The following is a 27448-nucleotide window of genomic DNA, read 5'->3' as shown; positions in this document are numbered from 1 at the left end:
TTAGGTGGAGGTATTGCGAAACGTGGTTCCGTCAGTCTGCAACTCTGTGGACAGGAGGGCTGCTGAGATGAGTGGATTGAGCGCAGAGGTGTGAGTGTGTATATGGCAGTCCGTTAGTTTTTCGGGTAATTTGAGATCACAGTTGAAAGACGCTCGAGCGCTGTGTGGAGAGCAAAATAACGAAAAAGGAGGTAGGCAGGAGTAATGGAGGGCGGGTGGGTGAGGAGGGGGGATAGGTATGTACAGTTTGCCTGGGTGGCTCGGAACTTCTTAGTATCAAAAGGAGGCGGTTCCACTTATGAAGGTGGTGCCACCAACATAAAGAGTAAAAGGCTATGCAGAAGCACTGTCCACGCAACCAGCCATGGGGACAGCACTAATGGACCTGACGCACCCCGATCTGAGGCTAATTCCGCAAAGAACCCTAAAGGCATAAAATAAATAGAGAACTCAGGCATCGTACTTAAAAAAATAATAAAATTTGGATTTTTTTCCCAAAACAGAAGGCTGCACTTTACTATTGCTCATTTAAATGGACTCAGCACATGAGACTGGTTATTTTGATCAGAACACGTTAGAAAGTCACCCGTATTAGTAAAAGTGACACCTTTAGGCAATTAGGCAATTGAATAAGGCAATAAACGCAACGGCCGCGTAAGCTACAGTTCGATAACGAGTGGAGACACAGAGACCACCAACGGTCGCTAATACGGGGTTTGTGTACAACAATACTATAGTCCGAGGATTTTGACACGTTTGCAGCACAACTAAAGGATTCTCGGTGGCTTTTGTTTGCAGTAACTTGTGTTTATTATAGTGGACTTCACAAATATGCAGATCCAAGAAAATTATGATTAGAAGACTACTTCAAAGTGGAATTCTCAATTAAAAAACTTGACTTATCTACTCTTTTCCAAACCTCAGGCTCAAGGCTATTTTATAGTGGTTACATTGACCATTTACCTAAACTAAGACACTTAAGTCAGCCTAAATTCCCCTGTATTTTCTAGCCATATTCCCCCCGAGGATCATATAACATCGTAACTTGCAGAATTTTAAACAACCCTTCATCGCCTTATTCAAGTATTCCAAACTCTCAGACTTAGCTGCACGGCTCTCCCTACGTTCTCTAAATAGTCTATTGCAATATTCAGCGTATCGCCTTAATCAAAGGTACACGACTGCTTTACCTCCAATCTACACCACGCATCATGTATGGATCTAAAAAGTGGTATCAAGGCAGCGCTCTCACGACTGAAGATTTACGAACAAGGTGATGGGCGTTCTACTTAAGGGAACAATAGGTAAGTTCAATCTCAATTTACAGCCGACTTTCGAACTTACCATTTGTACGTCCACTGCTGTGGAAATCGTCGTCATGGGTGGAAAAATAGTGAACAGCAGGAGGGCTCTCCCTTTCGACCCCGAAATCTGTCCCACCAAGGGTCTGAATTCGTACGATGTAAAAGGTTCGTGGTCGCAGACGTGGGAGGATTAGTGATGTCTGATTCTGAAAATGTTAATAAGGGATAAAGTACTTAAAAATGAAGAGGAGTAGAGATAACGATAGAGAATTTAGCTAGGCGATTTCATACAAATGCACTCTTTAGTTGATTATTTGAAATGATAGGTTGCAAATTCCAGATGGATTTGTTTTAACCTTTAAAGGACTTGATTGGAACCATATTTTATCTTTCTCCTTCTGGAAGGATCTTAGACAAGCATCATATATATTCATATTCTCTTTAGTTTAGTTTAAATCAGCTCATTTGAAATTTGGGATGGCGCCTTGAATAGCGCTTAGAGATTGGTTAAAGCTCAATATCAAACCTCAGACCGAGTCAAAATAACGACTTATGCAATAAAACGTACGATTGAAACTTTACTTGATTGACAAACATCCATTTCATCGGATGAAATTAAATTTCAACCTTTTGATCATTAAATCGCTATGAAAGCCACTAAGACGAACTCAGCCCTTCAATTAAAGGATCGATGAAAAGAGTAAAAAGCTTGCGATCTGAGCCGCAGCATCTGACCCACTTTATCAAGGACACGGACGTCAGAGTGTTGGAGATCGGGAATGGGACTGAAGCCAGCCTCGTCGTTGTACATGGAGGCGTCCACAGGCTCCTCCTTGCGCGGCGCCAACATTACGCGGTAGCGAGTGAAGGCGGTTGACGAGGCTGCGGCGCTGGCAGGGTGGCTGGTGCCACTCGGCAACACTGCTGCAGACGCTTTTGTCGGCAATGGAGGGCGCCAGGAGACCTGGTAGTCCAGGCGGTCGTAGCTCACCAACTTAACCTGGATGTCTCGTGGTGGCTTCGGTAGTTCGGGTTCTGAGAGATGACATGAACAACAGGGGGTGTGATTTAACGTAAATTGAGAAATGAATGCTTATTTGCTATTGGGGATTAATGTCTGACGGGTGGGCAACTTGAGTCGTACCACAGATTACTGCTTTGTGGTTGTATGTTATGTTGATCTTTTCGTTTTTAAGAATTTGAAATGCGACACCGACGTGTAAAAGAACTAACCGTACGCTTCCGGAAGCGGTTATTTTTCAAACTCTATATGGAATCAAAAAAGCACCAATAAAAAATTTTAGGTCAGGTCTGCAAAGCTATCAACACCTAACCCACGTATGAAAATGAAATATGAACTGGAGCAAAGAAAACGGAGAAAAGACCTTATGAGAATCTCGGATTAGAAAACGCAAACCACGATCTGTGAATTCATCGAGGGGAGAATATTTTGCGGTTCATTAAATGTCAAACAAATTTCTACCTTTTTCGTGAAAGAATAGCAAATTGACTTTTATGTTTGAACGCCTTGCAGATGAAGTAGGGCGAATAACATAGGCAAACCCGATTTGCATCTAAACAAAAGATGCTGAGGAAAATAAAACTGGTCTGGACTGCAGGCCAATGCTAAAACAGTTTGGCTACAAGAACGTTTAAACATTTCATTGCAAGAAAACCATTTTTTGCATAGGATTTGAAGATCTCGATCTAAAGAATTTAATAACAGCATAGTACTTAAGGCGCTAAACCTGTGGTAGAACGATATTTTTCCGAGTTGCCACTTCAAATACGTGGGTTCTTCAGTCTCCGCAAGTTTAGATCACCATCTAAATGCCATGACCCTTAAGCCATGCTATTTCTACCAACAGCTCACCAAATCCTCTGTCAATTTAGGCTCACCTTGTAATGTTTTCAGACAGAACTCGGACGTTACATATTCATCCATTTGAAGGGAATATCTGAAGCAAAAGGGCACTAAATTGCAGTCTCTTACGCTTATCCATCGCTGTCCTTTTAGCAAGATCCTGAACACAACACACCTTTTCCCTATATTTTCCTTGCTGGAAGATACATCTCCGTTAGAAATGATTACTTTCCCAAAGCGGTTGAGTAAATATCCAGCACCTAAAGTTGTGCCAAAAAATTACGTGCCAAATTCTCCAAAATGAATTATTAAACAAATGATTCGGGGTAAGAGTGTCAAACGCTAAACGGTAACTACCAGTTCGGGGTATTTATTTAAATATTTAACAAATACTCCATCCTCTTTTCATGGTCAGAGAAAAAGTCATTCCTTTAGGAATTATTGAGAAATAGAGTTAGCAATGTGTTTTGAAAAATAAATCCTATGGTGTGAAAACCTGAAAAAAAACACCATATATTTGCTGTTAAGACTGCTTAAACAAGCTTGAAGGATGGGTTCAGCTGAAAAAAAGGCCATTTTATAAGATGGGTGGACAGGAAACTCGAAAAAAACCTTCATCACTGCTAAGGGGGAACACAACTAGTGGACGGTTGCGTTAAATGAATCAAGGGAATATTTAAGTAAGGATGAAGTAGGCGGAACTCAAGAGTGCTATCCCTTCTCCGAAAGCGGAAGAAGATCACTCTCTCTGTTGTCGCTTTTGAATATCCCCTAGAATTTTGTTGACCCATTTCAAATTTACAGCGGGGTAAATTACGAATACACTTTGTTTTATCAAAAATTTCCAAAAAAATTAATTAAAAGGTCTTTGGCAAGTTTATCAAATCAGCTCGGCATTGTCCGGAAAAAGATTGCCATTTCTCCAAAGCCTGTGTTACGATGAATTTCTGCAATAACTTTCAAGCGTTATTGCACGTACATTTACGTGGTATTTTTGCCATCGCTGTTTAAAACCCCTTTTGAAACTACCTTGATCTGGCGAACCGCTTCCGAATACAATTTTGCGTACACCTCAGGAGGCGACGAGGTGCGGCATGTTCACACCTGTGTCAACTTTGTTTAGTCTACTACGGCATACATGATATGATCAAACTGTTCACGTCTGCGGGCTTCTGGACATTCCGCGCTAACAGAACAAAGTAAACCGCAAGTCTCCTTCGATGAATCAAAGCATTAACATATGAGAGGATACAGCAATGATGGCATTTTAGCACATGTAATTTGAAAGAACCATCACCTTTTACCCCTAATTAGTAGTCATTTTGCACTTTCTGGACGCCTTTTAAACTTCATGTTTGAGAACACACTTTTGTCGACCAAAACAATAGCTCATTTCCGGAATTGTCGTTTTGCATTTATTAAAACCGCCTTCAAAGAAGGCTGTGTGGAAGGATCACATCCCTTGGAATTCCTTTCAAGGAAGCATAGCAATTAACTCAAAAGGCTCAGATTAGGCGTAATATGAACAAATTGAGTCATAACTTTGGAAAATCACAGCAATTTATCGCATATCTAGCAGGTGGCTTGCGTTGATACTTTTAATAAAAATGCTTTTTAGGTGCTTTAGGCGCGTTGACAGTTAAAGCAATGAATTTCCTTATGATTGCGACAGAGGTGGTGTTAACAGTGATTGGGGAGAATCACAAGAAAGTAGTTCCCTTCAATACTTTGCAAAATTTTACAAAATGCTTTTCACAAAACTTTGAGGCAGATTTTTAAATGACACCTAATCCAGCAAACCATTTTTACAGGAACGTAACTTGTAAATGTTTGCTTAGACCATTCACAGCACATCTGGGGTCTTCCACACCATTTTGGTCGTGGCATTCACACCATCTCTTCAAGCCCCCTTTGTTGCTGCTACTAATCTAACCGTTATTAAGAGATGCCATTCATCAATTTATGAGTGGTTTAAAAGAGGAATTATACTCCTTGACAGTTAGTCTCCTTACGAGTCCCATGAAATTTTCGGAGAGCGATTCCAAAAATCTTTATTTCCACGAATTTATTTCTGCCTAGTTTACAAACCACAAACTCGATTTCCATATAATTTTGAATGGATTGTAAACCAATTCGAGGAAAATTTCCGGTGTATGAAAAAAGTTTAGAGGAATTTCTCAAAAGACAAATCAAAAGCTAATTTATAACAGTCAAAATAACCTCCATTTTTAGAAAAAAAGTTTTTCATATTTTAACGAAAGTCCACCTCTTTTTGTAAATGTATTTTCGAGGTGATCACCATGAAGAAGTTGATATTAACTGTAATTCGCTGTTTTTGCATGATGAAAATCAGGAGGGCCTGCACAACAGTAGAGGTGGCACTGACGGTGATGAGAACGGCTTAACGGGAACCTTCTGCACTGACAAAAGGAGTTTTTAGAGATATTTTGTAAGTTTTCAAAACAGATTTTGGCTTTCCAAAGAAAATGGTAAGAGTAAATTCGGTTATGGGGAAGGAGATTTTTAAATTCTTAAAATTAGGCAACTAAAGAAGTACTCTACAATCTGTTAGAAGATGCTGTGGCGAGCAGCTGTGGAGAAGGACATTTTTTTGTGTAAGATGACAATGAAAACAACCCTACTAGCACATAAGAATTGTAGAGATGTGACGCTGGTGATATGAAAATAAAATCTTGGAGATTCACTTCTTAATCAAATTCATAGGAACTTACAATAAACAATAGGAAAGAGACTCATGGAAAACATCCGAAATGTACTTCAATAAAATAAGAAACAGGTTTTACAAATGGCTAAATGTATTACGAATTTACAGTCGCAAAATTACATCCCATTCTAGTGAAAATCGCTAATAGTCAATGTCAATTTTGAACTTATTAACACGATGGTTACACATCCCGACGAAAATGAATGGAGAAACAAAGTGGAAATAATTGGTGTCCTTTTAGAATGACAGAAGACTTGGACGATGGTGGTTTAATTTCCTCACCTCATCTGGTTGTCTAGTGCGCTAAACTACTGTGTCTGATGCTCTTGGGAGAAGACGAAGACTCACCGGCAGCAGGGCAATCGATGGGCTCCGTACTCCAGGCGGTTTTGGTCTCGCGACAGGAGCGAGTACAGAAACACCCAGCCACCACGTCTCCCGCAGCCCCACTTGACAAAGAAGACGCAGACGAGGGGTTGGCTTTGACAAGATGACGCTGCTCGTGTTGTTGTAGTGACTCAAAACGTAAGCGCACGTCAGCTGCCTCCTCTGGCGTGAGTCGCACCACGTAGACACAGTTGAACTTCAATTTGGTCAGTCGAAATATCCGACTCTGTGATGGGTAAATCAAAATCCCTAGATATTCTGCTTTTGCAGCTTAGAGATTTCATGAACTTTTACCTTACTGTTTTTGCCTGGATTATGAATTATGCATATTACTGTGTGATGAATCACTCCACCCAAATTCACTCTGGCCATGCAGCTCCACTGCTAATCCCGGACCCGTCTTTACTAACAAGGTAATTACAACCACCAGACTTTGGAAACAACCAGTTAGAGCAATTCAGGCATCGAAGAATCAAAAAAGTTTCAAATGTTACATTAATTGACGCCATAAGACAAGTTGTAAAGTTCCACGGAAAAAACGGAGACTACTTGGTCTGAAGAACTGAGTTGTGGTGACTTACAAGGGGTTTGGTAAAGGCTTTGTCTGCTTTTGTATGACCCTTGCCCCACTTTATGCTATGAACAGTGACGAGGCACAACTGACTCGTTCAGCTACTCATGATTCTTTCCTATTGATCATGATAAATGTTTGTCCACATAAGTTTTGCTAGTTCTGTATTTCAAAGCAAGTAGGAAAAGCACTAACTTGCAAACTAACTAAATCTTTTCCTTTGCAATTAAATCACGTTTCCCTTCTAAGCAAATCGGCTTTCCCTTCGGGCACGCCGTACTTTGTTACGTCGTCATCTTTCCCGGTTTTTCTTAGGCTATTGCTGTAAATATTAAGAATTCACATATTCGCAAGCCAGTGAGAGTATCAGCACTACATGTTTGAACTAATAAACACGCAAATATGGCATGGGGGGAAGGTGAAAAAAAGCATAATTTTACCATTCCAAAACCTCGTCTCACGTGTAGTGCAACGTCGAGATAGCGAACTGTGAACGACAACCGACCAATGTCAATGGCGATAGTCAATCCACACCCACGCGATAGACAATGCTATTTTGCACGTGATTGTGAAAAAATCACATCGAGTTCCACCACGGAGTGGAACCAGTTCTACTATTTTGGATATTTAGGGGAAAGTAGGGATGAGATTTTGTTACTTTATACCATTAAATCTGGAGGATAAGTAAGCCGAGTGTTGGGATTGTTAAGTAACTACTAGAAAAAAAGACACTACAGGACGCAAGCGCTTTAGAATTTGTACGCAAACTTGATTATAGCAAAGGTCAAAAACTGATTATTTGCTGCCTTTTGTCGTAATTACCCAGACGTGGTATGTTCGCATTTACTAAAGAGATCTGTTAATTCCATTATTTATTCATAGAGTTCATCTAGAGCACAAAAATATTTGAGAACCCTGCATTGTGTCATTAAAAGGCCACTTTTAACACCCAAAAGTGGAACTACTATGAAATCTCTCCAAGCGAAATGAGTCGTGATAGCATTCTCTAAGAAGAATTCTAACTTTTCAAAGTCTCATCTAGCTTGTCGTCATTTTTGAAATAGTCTCAATGAGTCGAACCCCCACTTAGGATTTATATAAATCGGACAAATAGAGGTGACACGCACAAGGACTGCGTCGTTGGAATAATGGACTCGCGAGGCTGTCAGTGAAGGGGGTGAGGGAGAGGGCATACCACAGCTCACTCGGTCCCCCCCTCTCTCCCCCCTTTCCAAAACGCAATCTCAGAGTGTTGGCACATTATACGCAGAAGGCGTTCAAAATTAGCATTTATGAAGAGAGAAAAGGAACTCGCTCTATCTCCAGCTGTGCTAAAAAGCACTAACATGAAATGTTTGATATTATATGCAATTTCAGTATGAGAGGACAGCCGTTAAGTAAGAAATACCCTATCTTTATAAGAAGTCTTTATCTCAGCTTTGAATTTGGCTATTCTTAAATTTGTTACCTTTGTTACGATGCTTCATTATTTCAAGTTCATGTGAACGTCCTTCTGTTCGACTCACTTAGAAAAGTTTCAGGAAGCTTTGTTGAATCAGCTAACTATTATAAGCCATATTATGCTAATTAAAACACCGATCGGCAAATGAAGTACCAACAGAATGAAACAACAGCAAGCGGGGGATTTGAGGGATTCTGTTTTTAAGAAATAATCACTCATAAAGGAGACCAGAGTTAATTTATGGTGGTATCATCCATGCTACAGCGGAGTTTCAGCTAACCCTGGGAATGTGCTAGGACTTTATAACAGGATAGCATTTTTTCGGTGCATCATTGGTTGTGTGAGTCTTGTAAATCTCTTGCGACTCGATTTCCTGCTTATGCCACCATGTCCAATAGACCGCACTTATACTAAAAATCTGTTGCCAATCCTTTGAAATAACTGAAAAGCTAGATAAATTTATGAGGGAAGCGGAAAACTTACCCTAACCGTAGCTGTAATAACTTCACTGCCAGTGTTCACTGAATGTATGGAACCGGTAGCAGCATTGATGGCAGTAGGGTAGGAAACAGCAGATGTTAAAGTAGGCGCATTCTCAATGGACTCAATACAGACCTGCGGGAACCACTCAATACGATAGCTTTGTGTGTCCATATCTGTGGAGGAAACGATAGTTTGAACAAATGGGCTGAGGAGTGGCAGGGAAAAACTCATCTTCCCATTTAATTACTGCCTAACTTCCGGAGTTAGGATACTAATAGAAAAGAGGAACACGGAGTAAGAAGGCCTGGATGAAAAGGAGGTCCCTTGTGAATGGGTAGGCAGAAGTCATGGCTACGATTAGAGACCTTCACGAAACCTCCTTAACGAGATTCCAATGACTCGCTACAACTCACATTTAAGAATAAATTTACACAGTTCTAGTGTGGAGGCTAGGTACTTGGCTCGCCTTTTCTCCTTAAGTAGTTTCTGTTAACATCCTTGATGAGTTGCTGGTTTGACAGATGATTGTCAGATTCAATTCATCAGTACCTCACGAGTTAAAAGTTCCATTTTGCATAGGTTTTAACTAACTGAAGTGATTCCAGATTAATTGGTACCCACAAAAAAATATCAATCATTTCGACAACAAAGTTGATTTCGAATTCCATTATAACAATGAGAAAAGGGGTACATGTCGGAAAATATTGTGCAAATTGGGGTCCATTTTGAATCACTTCAGTCATTTCTAATTTCACAAACCACTTTTTACTGACGTTATATAGTTTAGTCGTCACACAACTAACTAGTTAATTCATAACGTCGAAATTGAACAGCACAATCCCAACATTACCAAGGACTACCTCATAGACTGTGACGGAAAGGAACAGCTTGAAATGGGGTGCTGATCATTAATGGTCTACTGTAGAAACACTGCAAAAATAAATCTTACTAATGTAAGAACCATCGATAGACGATTTTGTAAGATCCTAGTAAAAACGGACTCCAATAGTCTGTTTGGAAGATAAGTTAATAGACCAATTTCTAGAATAACTCACGGGAAAAAGATTTCAGTTGGACAAGAGCAGTGAGATCTCCATTGAATACCTCGGGTGGTTTTATCTCCAATCGTTCGTCATTCCTCGTCAGGCCACTGCATCTGCAAGTACTACTGTCATCGCTGTAGTTGCCATCATAACTATCGCCATTATTGCCACCATGAGCAGCTGCTGTTGGTAAATCTATATGCAAAAAAATTGGGGAAATGCCTTTTGCGTGTGTGGGATATGATAAATTCCACAATATGTACGTCTGATTTATCTGGCGATAATAACTACTGCCAGAACAGCAATGCGGTTACACTTTGATAGCTGAGATACGAATTATTTAGCTGGATATTTTAGGAGGGAGACTCAGGGGTAGGGGTTTGAGCTTCACACGCCACCGCTGCCATCTGATAAAAAAATACCGCAACGAGTGTGAGTCAGGGTGAGAGAAGTGGAAGGGGGGAAAGAGGAAGCTTACGTTTGACGTTCTCGAAAGCCATGTTCTGCTGACGATAAGGTGGTAAAAGGGACTGCGTGGAGATGAAAAAGTTGTGTGGAAGCGACTGAAGATTGCCCTCATCATGGAAGTAGTTTGCCGTGACCTGTGTGAGAATGAGAGGGATCAATAAGGGCGGATTTGACGAAGAAAATAATGATTGTGATTAATGAGACAAGCTTAACCCACCTGAACTTTGTAAGAGGATCCGGGGCGAAGAGAATTTATCGTGATTTCAGAGTCCTTCTAACGAATGAAACAGTCGATATAAAAGTATTTTCAGATATCTCACGACTGAGAAACTTACTTTTATTCAGTCATTCATCCTTAGTAAAACACATTTTCACTTATTTCCTAGTGTTTGTTAGGATCTTGCCCCGTTTTTATTCTAACAATAGCAAGGAAGCGCTTCAACAGGTTCGTAGCCATTTGGGAATTCTAACAAAATATTGGGAATCCAACTTATGGTACATAAAACCCTCTTTGGAAGAAAGTATCCATATTTTCACCAAGTAGATTTCTTCTCAAATTAAGTTCTATGGAATCAGAAACTGGTTGATACCCCCATCCTTTTTTAAATCGACTGTATGAACTTTAGTCTCAAAAAATTAGCTGCTTATTTCCAGTTTGGCAAACGGGCGATGATTAGCACGATTACAATTTTGACCGAGACGGCTAACCAAAGGCAGTTGAATCCTTATCCCACCCCTTCAATCTCAGCACATTCACGTCTAGGCAGAACCGATCAAACTACCCTGTCCCTGTTTTGTCACCTTTTAAGCAAATTTTAATTTAAAACAGTTTTCACAGCCATACGCACATGGTGACAAATAGGAGAATGGATGATTTATCAATGAGACGTTGCGTTGATCGTTTCATCTGACTTACGGTTTGAACACTTTGCATGAAAGGAGCGCTGAGATCTTTCAGCGGTTTACCGCTGGTGGGGGTTGGGTAGCCTCTATCTAGTGCCCATGAAACCTGCAGAAATAAGAAAATGGGATTTTAAGCCAGATTGTCTGTTCAAGGCAAACAGTTTATAGGGTAATTGGGAAGGTAATCAACACAAACCACGGAGAATCTGCAGAACAGAACGATGTTCTAAAGTTATTTTTTCCAAAATTCGAATGAAGTTAAGCAATTTCTTTCGAAAATTTGAATTCTAGAGTTTAATGAAAAATAGCGGTCTTCGAAGACTGCGTAAATTAGAGGGATTGTTGGGAATTCTTTTGAGTAGCCCTCATTTTAGAGAAAAAAGTAGAAGTGAAACACTTTCCCATTTCACTTGAAGCTCTTGGTACGAAGAAATTTTACATGAAGAAGGTGATAACATGATGGAATGTGCTTTGAAACCATGTATTTAACCCAAACTGTTGGGTCAACCATTTTACCGAAACATCACCTCCCTTGGTGTTGCAACACCGAAAATTCGTAAAAATATATGACTGTTATTGGCCGCGACTGATTCATGAGGACGATTCTGCTGCAGCAAAGAAGTCATCCCAACTTTATAGGCCAACAACTGAATACTCCGAACACAATGGGCTACTTCTAAGCTTGGGTTGATAAGGGTGGTTCCTCCCAATGGTATGCTTAAAGGAAGCCGTTGCCCGCCCTACCTTGAGCACGTGGTACAGTCCCACTAGGGAATGGCCAACTTGGGCAAAAAGGTATTTTGACACCGGGACACAAAAGCAATGAAGATCTGTCAAAATACGTTTTAGGTTGAATTTGAATTTGGTTGTTAATAGGGGAACTTCTCTGTTCCTTTCCAGATCTAACTTGTTTTGAACACCACCGCCGTTAATCACGAAAAGGTCATACCTCCTGGCTACTAGAAGTCGTTCGTTCGATTTACCGAATTCTCTATTTACCAATTCCCTCCTCTTTTACCATAAAATTTTGCTTCTGACTGTTAAAAACATCACCGATGGTCTTCAATGCCTTCTTCATAGCAGGTAGAAGGAAATTAATTCACATTTTCTAGCTACGTTTTTCAATCAAAAACAGGATTCAACATATAATAAACTTTTCAGCCTATTACCAGTTAATTAAACCATATTAAAACGCACGCCATCAGTGAATGGAATAAGGGAATTTATCACTGGATTCTGCAAAAAAAAAACGTAGAAATCGACAGCTCAAACACAACCTTAGCCGATAAAATGATCATCCCTCCCCTAAAATACCTCTTCTTAATCCTCATCAGCATTAGCATGTGAATATCCTTTGCGAAGTAAATGGAATAGCAGGATTCCCAAAAATCCTTCAGACGCCCCATCTAGTCAATAAACGCACTTTCTATCTAAACAGTGTAAGTCGCTATTTTCGCAATTGACGATGAAACACGCAAAAGGCGTTGTAGAACACTCACCGAGTAATTGATGAGAGGAAGGTCGGTGGACTCAGGTTGGGTCCAGCTGAGACGCACGCTGACCTCCCCGTTGGGGTGGATACGCCACTTGGTGGCGGTGACATTGCGTGGCGGCTGGGGTTGCGACGGGCTGAGCGGATAGGGCCGGGAGGCCGGCCCAAAGCCCCTGCTGCCCTGTGTGCTTACTGCTGCCAGACGAAATTGGTACTTATGGCCGGGCTCGAAGGTGTCAACTGTTGCCTCTGTTTTAACTGCCTATTGGGTTGAGAAGCATTCTCTTTCAGGCTTCTCCCATCCAATTTCCGGGCTTTATTTATTCTCTTTAAGCAATTATGCATTGTTTGAATAGTTAGGTAAAAAATTACTGCTAAAACGTTCGTAGTTTGCAATATTTTTCTGTCTCTATTTAGTACACCTCGAAATGGTTATCCCCTTTAATCTGAGCTAATATTTCTCTGAAGGATTCTTTCTCTTAAGTGATCGGTATAAAATGCGCCCTTGTATTAGAAACAGTGTCTTCGTTACATCGATTTCAGTACAGGTTTCATACTCATACTTAATGCGATTTACAATGTGAAAACCGTTCGGAAGATGAAAATCATAAGTAGTGAACTGGAGCCAAAGGCAGCCAGAATGGGACTCACTGAAAATTGGACAATTTGTCGCTCGGTACGAAAGAATTCAAGTATCCATAAGGAAAAACGTTAATGGCTTTAAACGCTCTGAAGCAAATGCAGCAAGCCAAAACAACCGCCAGGTTATACAAAGTTTTCACCATTTTTCAACTTGATTAAAGTCTAACATCAAGAACCAGCTATTTATAGCTGAAACTGTTATGGCATTGACACCTGTTTTAATTTATGGCTTTCTTAACAAAATATGTTACAGTGTTAACCATAAGGAATTATTCGGCATGTCGATTGCTTACGGTCTCATAATCTTAGGGTGCCCTTTGTACTGTCAAGGCCAAGGAACACCGACTTCGAAGAAAGGCATCCACTCTTGATGCAGTTGGTAATCTCCTCAAACATCTTAGTAATGCAAACTGCTCATTCCTTCTATTTAGAGCACAAACGTAATAAGAGGGTCAGTAATTCTTCTAACAACTGAAAATTGGACTTTGAGTCCTTAGTTCGACAGCCCAAAAGTGAATTCAGAATAGAGCACACACCATGAGCAAGGTTTGCCAAGGAGAGGCCTGTTCCACATTGAAGCTTTTGCAGATGCAGAAACGCGTCTGCAGGATAAAGACAAGGGGCCTGTGGTCGCGACTAAAGTTGGCGTAGGTGCCGCCCCACGAGATCTGTATGGTGCCGGGTTTCTCCCGCACTGGCTGGAGAGATGGTCGTGGGGGCAGCAGCGGCACAGCCTCTGAGTATATTGGCTATGAAATGGATAATGATAAACTTCCATTTCAGCTTATAACAAGGATTACGGTAATTTTAGCTCGTTCTACTAGAATAGATTCAATTCGCCGATCCTACCCGACCCCATTGGTACAAAGGAACTCACCTGATAACATATCTGGGTACCTTCAGGTTAACCGCTTTAGTGTATTAATAAGCCGGCCCAATACCCATCTACATAACCGGCAATTAAATGCCCAAACAATTGGCAAAGGGTTGGCTGGGTCAAACGGGAAATGAGTGCTTTATCTCTATGTAAATCCCACTAATTGTGACAACTTGCTGTGAATTGTTAAAAATCGAAGCAAGGAAAATAAAGCAAATTATTTCACTGCTGGAAAAACACTAGTAGACGAAGTTTTATCATGGGTGATGAAACTTTACTTCACTTTGACTCCTCGAAGCGCGCTATCTGACGCAAGTGATGCACAGACACATTTGATGAGATCAGATTGAAGGCTAAATGATGACCTAGTACGATTCCACCGGATTAAAGTGACGCATTTAGCAGAACAGAATTGAGACTGGGGCTTTCATAACAGCTCCCATAGGGTGGTACTCACAAGTGGACTAGATACATCTTCAACCGAATAAAGAGGGACAGGCTAGAACTGGCGGCAAATTTTTTGACAGAATTCAATGTAACTTTTATTTTGACAAAGATGAAGCTAGTACTTTTTAAAGAAATTATGTAGCTTTGTTGTGAGCAGTTAATTTGCCACTTGAAAAAAAATACAATAGAACAACTTGAGATTAAAATTAATGCAAACTAGCATTTCGATCCGCAGCCAAATAACCAAAAGGAAATTTGAGCAAATGGCACATTTTTGATAAAACCGGACAACAATTCAACCGATTGATGCCCTCATAGTGGGACCATCATCAAACGTGAAATTGTCCAGTACCTACAGACAATACAGACACAGAAATTATGATTAGCACACTCCACTTGCGTATCAAACTAGTTGAGCATAAGTTTTCAGTTAAAAACACCAAATTTATTAGTGTTCCTTTTAAGATCAACGGGTGAAAAAATGACCTTATGATCGCATTGCAGCTGCTAAGTAAACATAAATCAAATAATTTATGAATAAATGAATTTGATGGTTTTTGGTGGAATTTTTGTACCTAAGTAATCGAACGTCTCAAAAATGCAAGCGCGAATTTTTAATACAAAATGGCACCAAAGAGCTGACCTTACACTTAAATATCACTAAGGTTTTCAGACACACATTTCCGAAGCTGCGGCTACAAATTTGTCAATCAGTAAGGAAATCCTGGTATGACCCACAGCAGAACAAATAATTAGCCCAAATGGCTGATTCTTAGCAAAATTTGCCATAAAAGTATGAAAAAAGCGAAACCATTTATTCACGCGTTTAAGGAAATTATTCCTGTTTTGCGTTTTGGAGTTCATTTATTTCCAGGACAAGCGTATTTACCACATTTCTTACCCAATATTTGGAACTTTAAAAAGAAATACATCGATAGAGCTTTCTTTTCCTTAGCGTTCATCGCTTAGGCAAAACATTTTCTCCGATCTTTTTCTACCCTCTTCCCCCCTCCCCTGGATGGTAGGACTTCTTACCATGGTGCAATTTCGATTGCAGCCGAAGGCGCAGCATTTTTGCAAAGGATGGAGACAGGAGGCGTCGTCAACGCAAAGCTTGCGACAGAGGGGCGAATGGAGGCGGAAGAGGCCCGCTTCCTCCCCACTTGCCGGCACGCCGGGGATGGGGCACTCGCCTGGACGGTTGTTGTGGATGTCAGTGAGGAGAAGGCAACCCAAATGGCAGCCTACAGAGTCCACGCGCCCGATCTGTCAAGATATGAAGGAAAAAGTGCAAGTTAAAACTCCCAAGTATTGAGAGCACTGAATTTGCTGCTAGAAATGTGCTTCTGAAGACATGAACACGGAGACTCTAAAACTCACTGGACAAATTATAAATGGTTTACCTAATAACCGAAATGGGCCCTCATTTACGCCCTCCGAAGTGAGTGGAAATTTCTATCCATACTAGCTAAATCTAGATTTTTGCTGTTTTTGATAATCAAAATTTATAAATCAGTCGTAAATGCACCGAATGTTTTGCTATTATTAAACGTCCAACCACATTACCGGATCTATTGTCTAGCTTAGCTCACGAAAAAGATAAGATAGCCAGAGGCTCACGTATTTGCTAATCAAACAGTGCCGAATCCGGTTTTTTGGTTTTACTGCTGCTGAATTTACTGCTACCTAGTACATACCTGCCTTCCCGGAAATGATTGGGGAAGCAGAAGGGCAGAAGGATCTAGTAGACAGACTAAAATCTTCCACTTGAATTCAAAGTAGACCCACTTACTTCTAATTCGTGAAGAAACCTGGGATTACCTGTCACGAATACATTCGAGAATTCTAGCTCAACGATAAGTAAGGCGTTCTCGTGTATGATGCAAATAAAGCATATTTTGTTTTTGTGCTTAAGTTCGCAATACCTTAGAGCTGAGCCAAATCTTATCAACCCCCACAGTTCTTTAAAGGGGATGATTAGTGAGCCCGTAGACAATCGAGGCAGTGACTAGATTGTAATATGTGGATTTTGGTTGAGCCAAAATTACACCTCTGATTAAATCACTCCGCTAAAATTATCCATTCTCCCGACTCTTCTTCCATGTTTCAAAGATCATAAAATTAAAAGGATGTTGCAGGTCCTGTTTTCCAGGATAGTTTGAAGTAGAAGACAGTTTCACCTCCTAATGAGACTATCTGACACCACCCTAACACAAATAGCCCAAGCGAATCAGGGTACCCCTCACGGTGGGTGGCTTGTTATGTACCGTCTTCTCCCTTCAAAGTTTGTTTTATTACGCCATTTGAAGGGTCAGAAGAGGTCAGGGTAAATTTGTGCGTCCTAGTAGAAAACGCAATTTTAGAAGGATTTTTTTTCAGAGTGGAACAAAGAGCACATTAAAAGAGAGTCGGATGTCGTCTCGCGGCTATCAGACTAACAACGGTGGGAAACCAAATTTTGGAAGGGAAGGGGCGATTAGATGAATCCCCCAACCTCAAATGGTCACGTAGTTGTCTGGCCTGTGTGCGAGAAAGTACGCGGGTGGGGCAGTTTGTCAAGATGTCAGTAAAATTTATAGCACCAACGTCCCAGAACTATTCCACATCTCATGTGGACCGGTCCGAAGTGGGAACAGAGACAACTCCTCTCGTGAGCTGCGGGACAATTAAGCAAAAGCGACGCCTAGCAGGTCGTTCCGATCATCCAAATTAGCTACTTATGCTTGAACTGTGATGTGGTACCTAAACGTATGCGAATTCCCCAGTTGCATATAGGAATTACTTCTGATTTCGAGTCTAGGATACCTTTTTATAGTTTTCATTATAAATTCGCGGACACTATTAGATGTTGTGTTATCCACTTTACGTGTTATTTTACGACGTGTTAACAAAAGCACGCTTGAGCCGCCATGTTTGCACGTCCTGAAAGACAAGAGAGACATCCATTGTGGGCGATTTCTTCCATCAAAACTCAGCTCTACGCCCCCAAATACGAGGGGAGGGAGAGTAGGGGGAGGAGCTGTTGAGTCAGCCATAGCCACAAGATAACATCTCAAAAGAGGATGACTAAACTGCGCAAAAGCGTGAATAGGACGAGAGTCCAATTGTCTTGCGGTAGAAAACTGAATGATCGGCAGCCTTTTGCATTCTGTCTCTTAAATCGCAGATAGGTTATAAACATGTGTTGGTCAGCCGATCGTGATTCGATGTTGCATAGTGTCATTCAACCATCTCCACAACTTCATACTTATTCACATGTATACGATTGGTGTTTCATAAGTTAAATTTGCTTATTCCGGTTGAAACATGGAGGGCGGTAGACCTACACCTGCAAGCGCAAGTTGTGATTGAAACATTAACATCCAAGTAACCTGGGGACCCTAGACGGATTCGCTAGGAACAGATAAATGAGAAATAGTTTTGAGCTTTTCAAATTATTACAACCTCAACTTAAATGACAGACCTCAACCAAGTTGATTTTTTCGAAAAAGTGTGATAATATTTCATATAAAAGGAACCTAGTGTCATAAGCACACTGAATGCCAGTTGTTAAAGCTTAGCGTTTGACGACCTAGCAGGCCCCACAAAACAGTTCTTCAAAGTGCTCGTTCTGGGGACTGTAGTTAATGGAGTGAGGAAAAGTCACAGTTTTTCCCACTGGGCCTATAGATAAAGCTGGTAATAACCACACAGCAGAAATTGAATTTTACCAGATCTACTTGTACATTAAGGAAAAAAGTGATGACTTTTACTAACGCTTACCGAGCAAGTAGATTGGCAGTGGCTGGGAGGCTCGTCACAGGCGGAGAAACACTAGTGAAGGGAAAAAGGTAAAGTGACCAAAATGCTACTGCTCCGACGGCTGTGGCGGAAGGAGGTACTCACTGCATCTCTGCATTTGCCCTCTTGGTTTTGGAAACAGTCGAAGGCCAGGTCGCTCTGAACACCCAACCGATTCATTATCTGTAGCGGGGATAGAAGGTGTATAGGAATGATGAACATGCGTATACGCAATGACTGAGCCAACTGCTTCGCATTACCAAGAGCGATCAAGACTGGTCTTCTGATTCACAGTATCTCCTTTGCAGTGCAGCGAAACATTTCTGTTATAACACGCTTACAGTATATCCCCAAAACGTTTTTTTTGCAATCAATCATAGGGATGCCAATTACTTGACAGTGATGGGTTCAAGTCTGTTTCAAAAGCTATATTATTAACCAAGGAAGCCTTAGAAAGATGTTTTATTGAATAAAAAGTATTAAAAGGGCTTCTATTCAGTGGCATATATTTGAAGTTAAATAGCGACTGTTTTTTAGTGTAATATGTCAGCAGATCTATGAATCGCAGAACTCAGCAGGGCAGCAAAAAATAGGCCCAGAAAATGCATTTTGGTTGCCCAGGCTGTCTTCTTCAATAAAGGTAACCTACAGTTGACTTAGGTACAGCAATTTAACGCAATAATAGTTTTATTCTCTCAATGTTTCTTTCGACAATAGCAATGGTATTGAGGAAACAATCCTTCGGATTTGCAACCTCTGATACACTTCATCCTTTATGCAAAAAGCCGTAGGGACCTATCTTAAGAACATTACATTATTAGCTGTTTTCGAAGGGGTTAGTCTTTTGTACAGAAAAAGTAATGACCGATCCGAGGAATATCTCAAAAATCATTAGTGACCATGAACCTGGTAGATATATTTTGCAAAATAGACATGAAAATAGCCTACAGACACTACTTTATCCAACTAAAACAACAAGGTTTGTGAATGGAATTATTTCTGAAGTTCATACCATAGAGGTATGGGAAAGTAAGGCAAAAGGACTATGTAATCTACAGTAGGTTCAGGTTCCGTTTCCGACTCTGTGGAAAAGCTAGTATTCATGAGACGTGAATGGGCACCCAAAGGGCAAGTTTTAGCACCGCAGTAGCCAATAAGGCGATGTTTTTTGTCATTTTAAAGTGCTTATCTCAAGGTATTCTGTTCATGCCCATGGGTTCATGTCGCACCTCATTGCGTCCTGCAATGATTCGAGATGCTACACATGAAACAGGAGTCTTCAAGCAGCTTTCGCACGCCTGCCCTTGGGGTGACAGCACCGATCGGGACGTTCGCGCGAAATATCTAACACGTAGCACAACACAACGCTACACCAAATAACCTCGAGGTCAGTCAGTGTGACCTTATTCCCCGCAGTGGTATGTACGTGTTCATGCAACACGTCGTATGGATAATTGGGAGAGAGAGGTCAGCGACTCTACCTCTCCTAGTTTTACGGCTACAGCGATCTGCCTGCTGCGTCAGAGATGCACACGCGGTGATTGCCATACTACTCTTCTGGGAAGGAGCAAATTTATTGCAGGCGAAGCGACAACTGGCATGAACCGACCTTTTTTTATCACCACCTCTGTTGACCCTGGGCACATCCCTGACAAGTTCTGCTTGTGGTGACAAGATAATTGATAAAAGGAACGCAGCGAAAAGGTGTGACTGAGTTTTTAAGATCATGCTCAACTTTTGAATAATCCCAATCAATTGTTCTATCCAGAAAACTGAGGTAAAATTTTGAGTTGACCACAACATGGTAGTCATCTATCTAACCGCATTTCGTCCAATTGAAACAAAAAAAGTAAACACATTGAATTATTCGATAATTTAGGTATTAGAAGCGTTGAAGATTATTATTTCAATCCATGAAATCGAATGGAGTATCTGAAGACTTGTTAGCCTTACTTTGCCATCCAAGCAAGTTAAGCCATGAACCAACACTTTTGGACAGGTACTGTTTAGTAATGCAATGCTTGGAAAAAATTAGTGTAGGTTCAAAAATGTTCCATGTACAAAAGGACTTTTTAATGCTGATTCCTCTAATACTCTTTTAATGGACACAGTCTTGGTGAGTTGCCTTAATCCAAAGTAAAATATTTATCCCTGTCAAACAAAGCAAGGTTGACTAACATAGAAGGCTTTAACTGGATGTAGAGTAGGGCCGGTGTGTTAATGCCGGGACCCAAACTATTGAGAAGTTGTGAAAACAGTGCAGGGGTGTGCTTGACGCAGCATGATCTGCTTCGGTCAAAGATGAACCACCACCCACCCAGCTACAATTGTGTTTAAGTTCCAAGTTCACACACAAACCCACACACGCACGGTCCGTGTGCCAAATGAACACACGGTCTGAATTAAGACCATGCCTGCATGTGTGCATGTGTCTGCAGAGTAACAAAGGTAGAAGTGAATCAGAACTTCTACTGAATATCTATCTGAAGCTGCCGCACTTCCCAGTCCACTTGCCCAGTTAAATCGAAGCCGCCTTTCGAGGATATTGAAGACAGTGCGTTTGTGATTGGGTATGATTCACCGACGTGATGGAAACGGAAATTAATTTTCTCTCCACCCTAAAGTTTATTTAGGCAGACACGCTAGAGTTTTCAAATCCAATTTAAAAAATGCTTCTAAATGTAGATGATGATGATGCTGGAAGTGGAAGCGTGTGTTATCGTAATTTTATTACGAGGAGTCTATCTTACTGATTCCGCCTAAACTTGTTTAAAATTGACGTTGGTACTCCTTCGGATGGTTGATGGTCACGAAATCATTCCAATTCTTTTCACTTGCCTACATAGATGCGAGCTGTGAATAACATCAGTAAATTGAACTAGTAATGCTTCACTCACTTTTCGAGCCATTACTCATACAGTCGCCTCTCACTCTCTCGCCTGTGAGAGGAAAAGGAAAGAAGGCAAGTGCCTGATTACTTATCTTTCTCCAAATGACATGGAAGATGTGAGGTAAAGGGGTGAGAAAGAGGGGAAAAGAGGAAGAGGCCACACCCATCACATTATAACCACTATTGGCGTCACTGCAGCCACCCCTATGATAACTAGCGCCTACAACACGGAAAGCACCGCCGCTTCTGCCACGACAAATACTGTGCTGTTTTGAGAAGCATGCACATTCGCTGCCTTCACCGCATTTTCAAACCCATCCACCTTCCATCAAAAGGAGACAGAAGGATTTCAGCAACTGACAACTGTTAAGAAAGAATGTCATTCGGGAGGGGTTACAATGTCATCTATCGGTAAAAAAACTGATGCTGGAAGAATCAATGGGAAAGAAGTTTATTTAACGCTTGTTATGTTAACATTTGCTATTTTTCCTACTTCTTCGCTTTAGAATTACTGCCTAGAATCGGATGCTCACAGGACCAAAGGTGATTCCAAAAAGACCCAATCTTACAAACTTCAAATAACATACTACCCAGTTAAAGGTCTTGGAGATGCTTAGAAAAGAAAGAATCCGAGGTTCTTAATCCCATAGCTTGGCGATAGAAAACTACTTAATCACCCAACGGGAAAAAAGCACTAATATTAACGTCGCTTACAAACTATCCCCAACGTGGTTTACATGCGTAAGGGCCATGAATACTCTAAAGTAATAGCTCTTAGACGCGTGAATTTACACAAAACGTAGAAAAAACTGTACGAGTGTTATAAAGTAGGTACTTCCTACTTCCACTTTTGATATCGTGACAACGGCACGACTACCGGACATGCAGACAAGCCTCCTACGTGTATGAAAAATGAACCAACTTTTTACCTTAAATTTACTGAATATGATAAATATCCTCCCGTAATATCGAAAAAGATCTGGTCTGTTTGTTTTCTTGTCGGAATATTGAGTAAAGTACGAATTTATGATCAACGGGATTCAATCGGCAATAGCGCTGCGTAGCTAATGTGATAAATCAAAACTTTGAATGCGGTTTGGACACCTACTTTTGCTATTCAAGAAACGTATAGCTCTAGTCAAATGAATTGGAAGTAAAGAGCAATTTTACTAAAATCAGGTTTTCCATTATCTCTCCGCAATTATGCCAAGTTCCATTTGCTAAAGTGGAGACATTGCTTGCCTTTGTACGGTAGTGGTGGCCAAAGAATGATAATAGAAACCAAGTAAACGGGCCCAAAAATATTTAATAACCCCTCCAAGAGTGGAAGCTTTGGATGGTAAACGTAGCGAATAATGAAAAAAAACGTTGACATCCGAGCCAAAAATAACAAACATTTTCTTGAGTTACTCCAGATGTAGAGGAGGCATTGGCCAAAGCTAACCAATGGGAGTTAGCACAGCGGTTTTAAGAAGACAAACACACAAAGAGAAAGTGGAAAAACGAGCGCTCACTCAATGACTGACATTCCAGAGGGGTTTCAACGAAGATCGGCCAAGCATTTATCAGGACAAAGGAAATTGTTTAAATAGACAAAAAGCTTCACGTTACACTGGTAAGGGCTCTAAACAAATGTTGTGACACTTCTGTAGGCGCCTCTTATAATTTCTTATTACAACTACGGAAAATCATTAAATAAAAACGTTAATGTTGATTGCAGAATGCAGCAGAATTACCGAAAAAAAAGCCCTTAGCGCAGACTTGAAATAAGAATGGAGGGGAGAGCCCTTCTGATTCACTTAAAAAAGTCTTTTTTCGCAGTGGCAGAGATAAAACCGTCAGCCCCGGAGTTTTTTGAGCAGCCTTTTTTGTTTAGTCACTCGGTTGCAGTTAAAAGGAAGAAATCGGTGAGGTCTAACAGTCCAATTAGCAGCTGAGAATTTTTGCAGTGGTAAAACCTCAAAAGAAAAGCGATTCCCGGCGGGTTGTTGAATATACGCCCCTATGGATAAGTGCTAGGATCTGGGAGTAGGGTAGAGTTGGGCAGATGAACAAGCAAAAAAGCTTTATTTAACGCCAACTACGAAATATTTTCCTACACCAGGAAGCAAGGCCGTGTACTTTAGAAAATAGTGTTGGTTTCTACTTTGAGATAATTCAGAAAACCTCTAAAAAACAAGTCAACAACAATTTTACGCATATCAGCTATCCAGCTCTCCTTAAATTCACCGTTTTGAAGTAAGCTTGGTCAAGCCGGCACTACTTAAAGCAGGAAACTACATGAATTTGCTGTTTTTAGTCAGAGAGCTACATGCTGATGGTGTAACGGAGGCGTGAATCCCCACCTCGAAGGTGTAAATGTCGGGAGGAGGTGATGCTGCTGCTGTTGCCACATATCGTTGATTTAGCTTACATATTTGCTTACCTTCCTGTGGACAAATTAGTAGTCAACACAGTCACAATCACACAACCAGGAGGGATGGCGGTAATTGAAGTGTGACACGGCAGATGTCACACTACTGCTGAGGCTTATTTGCCAACCGCAACAACGCTGGCTGAGGCAGCGGCATAAGCGGCAACTGAGCAGCAAAAACAAGAAAACCAGAGGGCAATACAAGCACACACACAAATGCCGCGGTTCCTCACATTGACGCATATGATCCCCTTTTTTTAGTGATTTGCTAAAGGATCAAGAAATCCACTTTAGATGTGTGAAAACCGTAGAAATTCTAATCTAGTGCATTGAGACATTATATGGTATTTGATGTGATCACTGTTTGTAACCTTACCAGAGAAAAGCTAAACGTTTGCCCAGAAGGATGTTTGGTGATGGGACTGGGACAACAAAACCCTCTTGCTGGAAGATTAATAGCTGCAGAACCAGTATATTTAATTCAACTGATAAAATTGATAGTCTGTTTGAGAAGTCTAAAAAGGAACATTCAAGGAAAATTTGGAATGCCATAAAGCTTAGAAGTGTGTTACTAAACCTATTTCGAATAAGAATTCGGCATGCCAGTTTACACTTAACTAAAACTTCTGTGATGCGCCATTACACTAAAATTTCAACGAAAAACGCTAGTGGAAACAATACTTAGTGGAAGGGAACTGCTAGCTTGTAAGATACCCAAATTTGACCTATGCACACTAATGGGCACACAGCAAGTTTTTTCGTTTGATGACACTTCAAAGTGCGAAATTGTTTCAGTCGCCAATAAGGCAGCAAAATTACTATTTCTGGTTCCAGCCTACAACTAGGGAAAATTCAAAACTAAATCCCTCAGGGCAAATTCCATTTGATTCAGTTACCTTCCTTCCGACGCCTACATGATTAAGGATTATGCAAACTTTAAAACATTATCTTTGGTTTCTTGATAAAAGCAAAGAATAGTGCGAATTTCCGCCGAGTTTCCCCAAACACTGGTAATTAGAAACAGAAAGATGCATAGGACGCTGAATGTGCCTCCTAGAGAGGGGCCGAATCCGACTGCACAGTGTTTTGCTTGTGGCGGTCTTCCGCTCTGATAAGCTTAGAAGAGCCCTCAAAGGAAAAAAACAGAGTAGACAACAACAACAACTTAGGGCTTTGGCGGGACAGACAAAAAATGAGTAATTGTTTTGGAGAGGAAAAAGGATTTACACCCCTGCCCCAAATTCCCCTTGTTTATGATGAGACAAATGGAGGCTTCCTGTGAGACATGATCAAGTTTTGACCTGTCTAAATTCCGAAATCATTTACGGGGTAAAAGAGGGATATTAAATGCGGTCGGTTTTAAAAGCTAAGAAAATATTTTCTGTAAAATATTTTTGCATCAACAAATAAAGCCATTCAAGACTTCGCGATAAGAAGCAATAAATTAGGAAAAAAACCCGACCCAAAATTCATATCACAGCTTTTAAAAATTGGTCGGGAATTCAAAATGACGATTTCACCTAAAGAGTAGTAAGCTTTTTGGGGAGACACGAGGCGATAGTAATGAGCTACCTCCCGACAAAAGTTACCATCTAGAACTGGATAGCCATCCATTTAAAAGCACTTTGGAAGATAACAGAAATTTGGCATAAGAAGTAGAGATTGGTTCCACAATTTAGAAGGCACTCTAGAGCAACTTTTATTGAGGCTAGGCTGTGTAGTAGCTTAAAAAATGAGCTCTGGTTAATGCCTTGCTTGGGAAGAGGGTCAAGTCAAACGAAGGGTCAGTATTTGTAGATAGCAAATCCCAACCTAAATGAGGGGAATTGTTCTAGGGGCGCCCCACAAAAAAACAACCACCCACCATTGAATTAACACATGAGCCCAAGGGAATAGATATTAGTTTGATGATAATATAGCTGGCACCTGATCAACTTCGGTCTTATAAAGCTAAGCTCAGTGGAATTCTCAGATTTGGGAATCGGCGGGAGACTGTTTAGTCGGATGAATCGCAAATTCGGCCACTAGAAGCCTGCACAAATAGCAAACTTTTTAGGGCAGTTTCCAGCATGAGTAACTGTCCGGGAGGAAGACCGCTATTTAAACGACACACTTCAGCAAAACAGCGCTTTATGCCGACCCAAATGAAGCAACACCCTCGAGGTATGTTGGATCCAAATCCTAGTTTTCGGACCTCATAGAGTTTTCATTATCACTAGTCGAAGACAGACCAGTCATCAGCAAGTCAGGAAAGTTCTCAATTTCGGGATAAGGAATAACGCAAAGTGTGTGGAAGCAAATCGGCATAGCAATGGGCTAGCCGGATCAACCATCAAAACGACATTCAAGTGACAAACACCACTCCACCGAGTTTACTCAGTATGGCAAGCCGGATTAGAGTGAATGTGAACAGTGCAGACATCCCTGCAGCTTTATTTTCCACGAGACCGTCCATAAACTCAGGGGAAGAAAAGTTCTCTTTAAAGCAAAATTACTCAAAACCGTAAATCACATGAAGTGAAGTATAGCTTCTGATTAAACATTATACTTAAGTGCATCATTAAAAAAGCTTCATTGGAAACTAGCTAGCAAAAATCAAAAGGACTGGGTATTTTAAGTGCGAATTATGGATGAGGATAACCTAATAATCATTCCCAAACACAATTTATTAATTTCCTATAAGATAATTCGTGTCTTGACGAGAACGATGAAGTATTCTGCTCTTGAGAGCCCCAAGACCCGGCGGAACGGTCTTGTTTTCAAAAAAATTAGCACCAGAAAGGCAGCAAACTAGTAAGGAATTTCTCAACTCACCCTTTTGATAGCAGCATCATCAGGGTGCCCGAAGTACTGCAAACATATCGCCTTGCATTGGGCTCGCAGAAAGGCCCTCTGTTCAGCGTCAGAAACAGCTTCCAATCGCAACGCAATGAGAAGCATCAGGATCCAACGGAGCAAACTCAAAACCCACATTTGCGTTATCATGTATGTGAGTAATTAGTTTTGATGCTTTGTTAATGTAGGTATAGGCGTGTTATTCCAGAATAATGTATCGTAAACCTTCCAAACTCAGAGTGTGCATTCCCACGCACACTGGGACAAACAAAAAAGCAGCAGTGAGTTTTTACTACGAAAAATAACTCCTTCAACAGCGGATAAGTTTCTCCACATTCAAGCACGTGCAAGAGCAACTCGAGGTGTGATTGGTCGGAAATGGAAGCCAATGTGACGCAAGCTCTCATCTGGTTGGTCCAAATGGAAAAGGGGAGATGAGTGGTTATGGTAGTGGATGTGTGCTGCTACTCCATTAACTACATCAACATGTTTAACGTCGTCGGCGTCTCTGTCGTTTGGGTGTCTGTGGGTAATTGTAGGTGAATTACTAGCAAGTTTTTGTACTGTTTGAAAATATTGCTTCGTGAAATCAGCGATGAATCATTAATGGACATTTGCAAAACTAGTCAAGAGAAATCCTCGAATCTTAAAATTAATTACTGAAAATCACTGGGAATAGCAATGAATGCTGTTTAGAAGGGTTGGAGGATGTAGATTTCGGAAACGTTATCGTGATGGTGTTCTGGAGATCAGGTTCGGCCCAAGGCTACTCTCCATTCCTAAGGCGCATCCTGTAATGCGTAACTTCCTCTCTTTGACCCTTTTTCAACATTTTGAACTTGGACAAACTATGTTGCAACCA

General features: G+C 40.9%; 1 protein-coding gene across 1 annotated transcript; it reads right to left on the bottom strand. All coding sequences in view use genetic code 11, as the record gives it.

Moving 5' to 3' along the window:
* Positions 1 to 26691, bottom strand: EGR_00613 (Anosmin-1; the record flags this gene model as incomplete). The annotated part of the gene is made up of 16 exons (XM_024489862.1): positions 1 to 160; positions 355 to 424; positions 1345 to 1510; positions 2044 to 2339; positions 6242 to 6506; positions 8797 to 8969; positions 9852 to 10034; positions 10318 to 10441; positions 10525 to 10581; positions 11224 to 11316; positions 12710 to 12964; positions 13881 to 14093; positions 15704 to 15934; positions 18431 to 18481; positions 18554 to 18631; positions 26566 to 26691. The coding sequence occupies 16 exons, from the start codon at positions 26689 to 26691 to the stop codon at positions 1 to 3; spliced, it is 2541 nt and encodes an 846-aa protein (XP_024355859.1).
* Positions 26692 to 27448: the final 757 nt, after the last annotated feature.

The sequence above is a fragment of the Echinococcus granulosus genome (genome assembly GCF_000524195.1).
Source record: "Echinococcus granulosus chromosome Unknown EG_S00002, whole genome shotgun sequence".
In the NCBI taxonomy this organism is placed as follows: Eukaryota; Metazoa; Platyhelminthes; class Cestoda; order Cyclophyllidea; family Taeniidae; genus Echinococcus; species Echinococcus granulosus.
Note: the sequence above shows the minus strand (reverse complement) of the source record. Positions and strands in the feature narration are given on the sequence as shown.